The 10,040-nt window shown below is 37.5% G+C and overlaps 1 protein-coding gene across 1 annotated transcript in view; it reads left to right on the top strand.

The window, feature by feature from the left end:
* The window catches only part of ANK2 (ankyrin 2), a 220,910-nt gene that overhangs the window by 123,940 nt on the left and 86,930 nt on the right, over positions 1-10,040 (top strand). Inside the window, exons 17-19 of the mRNA XM_044913085.1 lie at positions 882-1,079; positions 4,970-5,068; positions 5,781-5,879. Of these exons, the coding sequence (XP_044769020.1) occupies positions 882-1,079; positions 4,970-5,068; positions 5,781-5,879 (396 nt within the window). The remainder of the gene's footprint in view (positions 1-881; positions 1,080-4,969; positions 5,069-5,780; positions 5,880-10,040) is intronic.

The raw sequence follows: 10,040 nt of genomic DNA, 5'->3' as shown, positions 1-10,040 counted from the left end.
GGGAGCCTGATGCGGGACTCGATCCCGGGACTCCAGGATCACGACCTGAGCCGAAGGCAGTCGCCTAACCAACTGAGCCACCCAGGCGCCCTGGAAGATCTAGGATTTTAATAGGCCACAGGATTGATATAAGCCAATTTTGTTGCTTAATATATTTTCCACTAGAATGCAACTCCTTAAAGACAGGGATTGTGTCTTGTCCACCTCTGTATCCCTATACCTAGCACACAGCCTGGCACATGCTCGCAACTTACTAAATAGCTATCGAATGAATAAAAAGTACAATCCACCCAGAAGCATAATAGCAGGAGTGTTATAACAAGATCAAAGAAAGAATTCCATTTTATTCTGTACTACTAAAACTGTGTCTGAAGTATAACATTCAGTTCCAGGTTGCACAATTCGAGAGCACTATTGACAAACTAGAATCAGTCTAGAACAGGTCATCCTTAATGGAGAGGTCTAGCAATGGCGCTTTTATCAGGAATAGTTAAAGGACTGGGGAAGTTTAACCTGGAAAAGAAGCCTAAAGGATATGAAAACCATCTCCAGGTATTTGAAGGACAGTCATGTAGGAGAGGAACCTGGCTTATTTTATGTTGCTCTGCAGGAAAGAACCAATATTGTAAGAAGAAGTTGTTAAGCTTTGGGGCTTTTGTGTCTATACCTGTCTTAAAATAGAATGGGTGCCTTGTGATATTGGTTGTAAAGATTTGGGTGTTGTTAGATGGGAACTTGCAATGGGTAAGAATTTGGATTTACTATAAACTCACTTTATAACTTTTCTGTTGATTAGAGATTCTTATTTCCTTTGGAGATATATATTAGGGCAAGTGCTAAGCTTACAAGATATATTTGTTTTATTTTTTTTTTTTTTCTAGAATGGCTATACTCCTTTACATATTGCTGCCAAGAAGAATCAAATGCAGATAGCTTCCACGCTCCTGAACTATGGAGCAGAGACTAACATTGTAACAAAACAAGGAGTAACCCCACTCCACCTGGCCTCACAGGAGGGGCACACGGATATGGTCACCTTGCTTCTGGATAAGGGAGCCAATATCCACATGTCAACCAAGGTATTGTTTTTGCCTCTTGTTTTAGCCAAGAGTCTCTCAGATGAATGTAAACAGAAACCGATCAAAGATAACTTGGAACAGAAGGAGGGGATGTGTTAAAAGGAAACAGATTACTTCTAGAATTCAAGGACAGTAACAGTCGGAGCCTTACGAGGAAAAAACCACAAGGAAGCAAGAGGCCGACTCTCTGCCTGTATGGCTGCATTTTTTAATCTTGACTTTTCCCTGCAAGTCAGTTTCATTTACCTCTCTCTACAGATCTACTTTCTCTGTTTCGTTGTGTATGTGACCAAAGTGGTGACCCTATAGCTCCCAAGAGCTAACATCACGGCAGTTAAAGCAGTCCGTCCAGATTGCCATAGTACCTGCTGGTCTTAATTCCAAATTTCAGACAGAAAGAGGGAGAGTGAGAGAGAGATAGAGAGAGAGGTGACAGTTCATTTGGGCTCTTGCCCAAACAACTGATTCTAAGCTCTTGGTCCATGGCCACTACCCAAGCCATTCTCCAGCCTGGCTGAGCATAAGAGGCACCTGGGGGCTGGGGGGAGGGACGCATGCAGGGAACTCAGTAAAAGAGAGATTTCTGAGCCAACTTTAGCTTAGTTTGGGTGGTTCTGGTGGTGGCGGCCAGAGAATCAGTGTTTTTAATAAAGAACCTCAGTCATTTCAGCCTTTGTAGGCAAGCATATTAACTATAATAGAGTAAGAGTGAGGAATATAGGGGGAAAAGACATTATTCAAATATGGAAATACTTGGATTTTTACAATTACATGTCTGTCTATACATTTCCCTCTTTCTCTACATATATATCTGCAACTCTACCTACCTACCTATTTAATGTATATCTATTTTATACTTTATGTACTCCACTGGAGTCAGCTTCTGAGAAACTAAAAATTGAAGCCTATATTTACAAGTTAGCTCATCACTTACAACTCTTAATGCTTTTTGTAACACAAAGTATAGGTTTAGTGAAAATTAAGTTTCTTAGGATTTTTCACAAATACACAAGTACTGTGTTTTCTACATCTCACTGTTGAGCTAATTAGTGCTTTTGGAAACTCATATGTGAATTGATCTTAATAATGTTTATCAGGGGTGCCTGGGTGGCTCAGTCATTAAGCGTCTGCCTTCAGCTCAGGTCATGATCCCAGGGTCCTGGGATCGAGCCCCACATCGGGCTCCCTGCTCCACGGAGAGCCTGCTTCTCCCTCTCCCACTCCCCTTGCTTGTGTTCCCTCTCTCGCTGTGTCTCTCTCTGTCAAATAAATAAAATCTTAAAAAAAAAAATAATGTTTATCAATAGGTTATGTAGCATTATTTCCTTTAGAAATAGTTTTGAAAAAGACAAGTTGCCTGAATGCCTCTAGAGTCCTATTCTGTGTCTTTATCACTCAGAAGTATTCCAGTAAATCCTTTGCCCTTATACGCTTCTTTGTTCTCTATCAGAAGTCCTCATGGATCTTTTTTTAAAGTATAGTGAGAGCTACTGATAGAGTTATTCCTCCAAAAGATATTTGCATTTTAACAGAAATGAACATGCTAAAGCCTTATGGTGAAATTCAATGCCTCAGCTGTCATTAAAGTCTGGGGCATGGATTTCCCTGTGGCCATTGACATCATGCCATCCAGGTGATCATTTCCCCTACTGGGGATATTCTCACTAAGACCAGTTGTATATGAAGGGGGCAGATAGTGTTTATTGTCCGTTAAAAACAAATCTTCATTTGAAAATAAACACGAGAAATCCATAAACAAGGAAAATTTTGAGTAGAATGAAATTCTAGACATTTCATGAAACTGGTCATGTGATGCTTCTGATAGTGCTGTTTTTAATTTATATTCATATCTGGAATCAGTTAACTATGTCCCTCCCTAATGGTATTCTTCTAAACATATTACTTCCTTTGAGAGGGTTTTAGCAGTCAATCAGCAAATATTTAATGAATATTTTTGACTTGCATTCTCCGCAGTGAAGAAATATATTCAATTTTGGACCACAAAGTAATTATGTTATCTTTATAACAATGATTTCAATATTAGATTTGGGTGCTATCCTAAAAAGAGGTATGATGTATTTGTCACTAGAGTAAATCACCATGTAATAATAAGAACCAGTTGTAGAGTCCTCTAGTGCATCTTAGAAAATAAATTCCTTTTTTTGGCACAAATTCCTTCAACATCTTCTATTTTCTTGATTTATTAGAAGAGTTTTCATAATTTGATTTAGGTATACAAATTTATCATAATAAATTGTAGAGGATTTTCATACTGGCTGTTAGTTTGTAATCTTATATTGTAGAAAATCCATTCTGCAAATAGTGTAGAAAACAGCACATATATTTGACATGCCATTAAAAATGTCTTCTCGATATATGATGATCATTTCCTTTAATAGTCACTTCAATAACATTTTTAAAAGACCAGTTGTCTCCATAAAGAGAAATATTTTTGTTTGCTATTTTCATATGAAGAAAATCAGAATGAGGAAGAATCTTCTGTTCCAATATTCATGTTGTTTATACTTTAGGACTAGATAGTATTTAGAAGGGAGGACATTTTAATGCGAAAGGGTATATCTTTGATCTCATCCTGATGGTTTATGAAACTCAAAGCTGAGCTCAGCCAGAACTGTAAGGATTAAAAAGCCCCAAGCCCTCAAAAAAAAAAAAACCTTCTCTCTAGTTGGAGAATGTTTTTCCCTCTGTACGTATCACTTATGTTTTTTAAAGATCAGAGGACTTATCCATTTCTAGGAGTACACCCTGGCTAGAGATCATGAATTTTGAAGAACCTGGCTGACTGTGGAAAGGCAGATCTGCAAAGCCACAGTCAGGGGGGCTGGTAGAATCTCTCTGGACATGAATTGGGAGAGTGGGGGTAGAGGGAGTTGCCAACTCGGAGCTTAAGTTCACTAACTCAATGTATAGCTGCAGGACATACAGGGAGGGATGAATATACTAGGTATTTGAGCAGTTGCAGGGGGGAGAGAAACATAGGGTATGAATATACTGTTAGCTAGAATATAGGGCAGAAATGTTTGTTCACTGATATATTCCAATACCTAGAATACCTCCTGGCATATGAAAGATTCTCAGAAAACACCTGTTAAATACACAAATGATTTACGTTTTAAAGATACTCTTTTAATTTCAGTTTTGTGTGCTGGAGGCTACTTGCGCACATAGTGAGGCTGCTGGATTGTGGCATTGACTGAGGAAAGCAAGCACCCTTTCCCTCTCCTTTCTCCATGCTTCCATCTTGTATTAGTTCTTAACTGTATTTGAATTGTATATACAATTAATCAGAATATTTACTTGATGTATAAATGCCAAACATTTTATATAAAACTGGCCAGTTTATGGTGCTATATATAAATGATGGGGTTACTTTTATTTAGCGGTTAGAGGAACCCCCAAAATAGTATACTATCCTTGAGTGCTGGAGAAAACTGTTCTGAACTCGTTTCCTGTAACTCTGTACATTTTTTACCTTGATATGATATTTTATTGATGAAAATATAGATTATTGCTATGGTTAAAAAGTAGAAGTAGTAGTTGGTTGATTATTTAAGGGAATAAATAGATTCAGCAGGAGGCACAGATGGATTTGAAATGAATGTTGCTTGGAAGCTTATTAGCTGAGTTATTTTAAAGTTCTCACATCATAATAGAAGTACCCAAATAAAGAAAATGTAATTTGTTGATTAACTTAGAGAATATGTCTTAGAAAGGCATATTAACTTGGAGTGTTTGTTTTAGAGATCAAAAGTTGCAGGTGCTAGGGAGAGGCTATGAATTTTCCAGGATTTTTTCAAGACATGCTATTATAGATGATGAAACATATTTTCTTCCTCAAATGTACCCATTTGCTTCTATTCTCTCTATAGAGTGGACTCACGTCTTTACACCTTGCAGCCCAGGAAGATAAAGTGAATGTTGCTGACATTCTTACTAAGCACGGGGCTGACCAGGATGCTCACACGAAGGTAAAGTGAATCACTTTCAATATTGTGACAGGTTCTGATTTGGATGACTCCCAGTAGCCCCCATTCAGGTAACCCCCAGTCCAAGCACCCTTCCTCAAAAGTCCATTCTGAATTAATTATGATTCTCTTTTACTCACAAATCTGTAATGGTTCTCCATTTTTGCCAGAATCAAGTCCAAATGGAGATCATGATATCAGGACCCTTTATAAAAGGATTCGAATTTTGCTGGCTAAGTCAACCTCTCTCCCTTACTGCTCTGCCAGTCCCGATGACTTGCTCTTTTCTTCCTGTATTTGCTTGCCTCCAACCCTTGGTCTTGAAAACGGCTTTTCCTTCTCTATGCCATAAAAATTTTCAAGCCCACCAAAGCTACATTTTCATGCATCTCCTCCAGATACTCCCATCAGACTCAGTTTTTCTTCTCTATTTTCAGATCCAGTTATTTGTGTCTCTCTTTTAGCTCTTTGTCAGATGAAGTCATACACATGTCTGATTTCCTTTGCTGGTGTTAAGTTCCTTGTGCTCAAGGATCTGTCCATATTTGTATCCACAGGAAGTGTAAATAATCTGCTCAGTAATATTTATACAGTGGAATAGAATCTTTACCCTTCCTACCATTACTGAGATTCTACCTAATCCCTCTCCCTTTGAGTATTAACTGCTAGAGTCTGTACGCATTTATTTATTTATATATTTATGTATTTGTCATAGCTTGGTTACACCCCTTTAATTGTGGCCTGTCACTATGGAAATGTGAAAATGGTCAACTTTCTTCTGAAGCAGGGTGCAAACGTCAACGCAAAAACCAAGGTAAATAAAATCCTTGTACTCATTTTCATTTTCTGTAAGCAAAGAGGTTCAGCCATATGAATACTTCACTAGCTCACCATAGCTACAAATGTATTTTTTTCCTTCTTAGTTCTTCTAAGGTGACTTTGAATAAGCAGTATAGTTTTGTGCAGGTGTTTGAGACTTTTCATTCTCAGAGCCTCTGTCAGCCATGTAGGTTAGCTTCAGAACTACTTTTATTATAGAGCTTAAGTAGCTCTTATCCAGTTAACAATTTACTACAGAAAAAAAGAAGCCTGCTAGATAGAACACTTTGATGTTCTGGCCAATTCTTTATGTTGTTTCAAGGCCTTGGTCCCCCTTCCTGAAACCCCCTCCTTCCACATGAGGAAATATAGACAGGCAGCTGAGACTCTGTGCCTTTCATTTTTAAGATTTTATTTATTTATTTGAGAGAGAGCATATGTGAGTGAGCATGTGAGTGTGGGGAGGGGCAAAAGGAGAGAGAGAATCTCAAGCAGACACCCTGATGAGTGTGGAGCCCGATGTGGGGCTCGATCCCAGGACCCTGAGATCATGACCGGAGCCGAAATCAAGAGTCTGGCGCCCAACTGATTGAGCCATCCAGGCGCCTCTCATTTTTTAAATTTTAAAACTAATATTCATTAAGTGCGTGGTAGGAGTCACATATACATTATATATGACTTTATATATATTAAATCATTTAATCCTTAAATAGCACCTCATAGTCAGGTGCTATTACCATCTCTATTTTACATAGTGAATTTAAATAACTTATCTAAGGTCACAAAGTATTAGTTGGAAGAATTGGAATTCCAACCCAGACAATCTGGCTCAGGGCCAAAGGTCTTAACTGTTAACTGTGTACACTGCTCTAACTTCCACATCACTACAGGTCATTAACGGCAACTCATTAGACCTAAAATCTTATCTGTCGTCATTCACTCTCCTACCTGCTATCAAATCCTGTTGCTTCCTTCTCCTGAGGAGTTCTCTGATCTAGTCATCCTTTTCCAGGATTTTGAGCCTCTATAATGTGACCTGATGTAATGTAGGTTGCCAGATGACCACTTCATAACTTCCCTACAACTGAACTAGTCTATTCGTGCTTCACTTTCTCCCAACTAAATATTTTCCTATTTTACCCTCCTAAGATGCTCTTTTACTTATTTAAATCTCATCTATCCTTAGACTACAACCTTTATAATGCTTTCTCACACTACTTGAACATTTTGATTACGGTCCTATGAATAACAATAGTGCTTCCTTTTTAAATGCACCTTTAAACATTTTTGTTCTTAGTACATAGTTTTAAATCTCTTTGTGTTTTTACTGGTGATGCATTATAAAAGATGTGGTATGTTCTAATCACCTCCTCTTGACCCCCTGAGGGAATGATCCCTCCGTCTAAATATAGAGGAGATAGCTGAGAATAGGACATCCAGTATCATGTAACATTTAAATCCATTTTCTTTCACTTAAAAAATGTTTTTTAACCTGTGATACCTTTCACTTATTTCTCCCAACTCCCCACCCCCTGCCTCTAGCAACCATCAATCTGTTCTCTGTACCTATGAGTTCAGATTTTGTTTTGTTTTGTTTAGAGTCCACACATAAGTGAGATCATACAGTATTTGTCTTTCTCTAACTTATCTCACTTAGCATGATGCCCTCCAGGTCCATGCATGTTGTCCCAAATGGCAAGATTTCATTTCTTTTTATGGCTGAATAATATTAGAGTGTGTGTGTGTGTCCGCAATTTTATTTATTCATTCATCCATTGATGGGTACTTAGGTTGCTGCATATCTTAGCTATTATAAATAATGCTGCAAGGAACATGGGAGTGCATATATCTTCTTGAGTTAGTGTTTTTGTTTTCTTGATAAATACCCAGAAGTGGGATTGCTGGACCATATTTTTATTTTTAATTTTTTGAGGAATCTCCATTCTGTTTTCCATAGTGGCTGCACCAGTTTACATCCCCACCATTCCCACCAACTCTGTTACATTTGGAATATCACATGGTAATGCTTAGTGAGGCAATGATGTGTAAGGTCTGGGTTGGAAGTTGTCAAGGACAACGCAGAGCTGACTTGATCCCAAATGTTTTTACCCAGCGGTAACTGAAGGGTCCTATTCAGCAAAGCAAGGTTGGAACATAACACCACACTTCAGTACACTCAGATTGTTTCAAGGGAAAGAGAAATGAATAATACAACTTCTGCTACTATGTATAATATAACTTGCAGCTCCAACTTCCTTGGTCCAAAGAAATATGTAATTACATGTTTATTTTTTTAATTTTATGTATCAGAAATTCTTAATGCAATGTGTGAGTGGGCTCAACTAAATTAGTGTGAGTTTTCAAAGTCATCATTCAAAATGCTAACAATTAGAAACATAAGAAGATACGGAAGTCAGTCTTTTTATATTCTCTCAGAAGCAGAAACAAAATCGTGTCTGTACATCACCATACTTAGAGATGAATTAAAAATAGTTACTTTTAAAATTATAAACAATACTATTGATATTCAAGATTCCACACTTCATCTGACTCTAGCATGAATAGCAGCTGCCTAGGTTCTGAGCAATTCTTGAGTTCTCATGAAATTGTACTTTGGGCTTATTTAAAAGCTCTAATAGGAATTCTCAGGCATCAGCACCCAACACCATTTTCTGCTGAGTCAGATCACACATAATCATACAGGAAAGATTCCTATTGGAATCTAGGTCTTCTCCTGAAAGGAATAAATGCAGCTATGCAATGATACTTTGGAGGAACTTGAAAACAGTTACCGTATTTTTTTGTTAAGTGTGTGTTTGTTGAAATAATATTTACAAGCCATACATATTGTCTAGATAACATCATTTACCTACCTGGGGTTTGGTATGCATTCACATAGACATTTGGTTAAGAGAAAAATCTCATTTTAATTTTTCAGGGTTTTTTTTTTTTTTTTTAAAGTGAACTCTGTAGATTTTACTTGCTTTTAGAAGTAAATATACCTTTTAATATGTCTTCAGGGGAGTGGATACATAAATCGAAAGATGTTCTTTTAATAAACACTTCAGAATTTTTTTCACACAGAATGGCAATTTTGGAAAAGGATTTGTTTTCTGCCTCACATCTCGTGTAACTATGGTTACTAAAAATTTGTTTTGTTGCTATGAAAATGTAAACATATGTATTGCCTTTAGTCCTCAAAAATTCATGATCTGGTATAAAAATCTGGAAAAGTGAACTTTTTTATGAGACTATTAGTTGTTTAAAATTAAAATGAAATCCTATACATCAGCTTGAGGAAAACTAGATTTGGTTAATTAAATGATTAATTTGCAAAAAGCGTTTAGAACGTCAGCATGTAAAAGAAACTTTTCTTTATAAAATATACAGCAAAGATCATAGAGCTCTTCAATGAGAAAGAAAAAAAGTGAAATGTTTGTCAGCATTTCCATAGAACTTTAGATAAATTTAAGTTTCATGGGCAACATATATAATCCTTCACCAGACTTGAAATCTTGGCTATTCCCAGTTTGTAAACGAGGAAATGGAGGGTTAGAGGGATTTAGGAATACGCTAGAAGTTGGTAGAACTGGGTCTAGAGCTCCTAGGAGAATGGGCCTAAGACCGTGGATAAGCTGCAACCGAATGTTCCCATAAAAGTTTTTAAGTTGCTCCAGACTTCCCTAGCAAATATGTTCATGCACCAGAGGCTTCAGGTAAAGGTTAAATCAGGCCTGGGAGACACCTTCCTGGACACTGTGTGCATTGAGGACTCAGTAAATTGTGAGCTCTTGGGGGCAAGAATGCTACTCTGGCATTATTAATTTATGTAAGCACAGTGTCTCCTATTCAGCACATAGCATGTGGTTAGTAAATGCTTGCTAAATGAATTAAGTTGGTTGATACTGAAGAGGTGAACAAGTTTGGTTGGTAGAATATTTGTAAACACGATGAAGAAGAATTTTCAGGGAAAAAAATACCACTTACTTTATGCTTCTCAAATGTCCATGGATCACCTCATTTGAGAGCAGAGTCCCTGCAATAGCAGTAAGTTTCTCAGAGACCCTGTCATGGGCTTCTATTTCCAGGTTTCCTGGGGTGATGCCATTGGAGGGATATATAGAAACATGGCAGAGCTGATGATGTTCCAGACTGA

Source organism: Neomonachus schauinslandi, chromosome 2 (assembly GCF_002201575.2).
Source record: "Neomonachus schauinslandi chromosome 2, ASM220157v2, whole genome shotgun sequence".
In the NCBI taxonomy this organism is placed as follows: Eukaryota; Metazoa; Chordata; class Mammalia; order Carnivora; family Phocidae; genus Neomonachus; species Neomonachus schauinslandi.
This window is presented reverse-complemented; position numbering and strand designations above follow the sequence as displayed.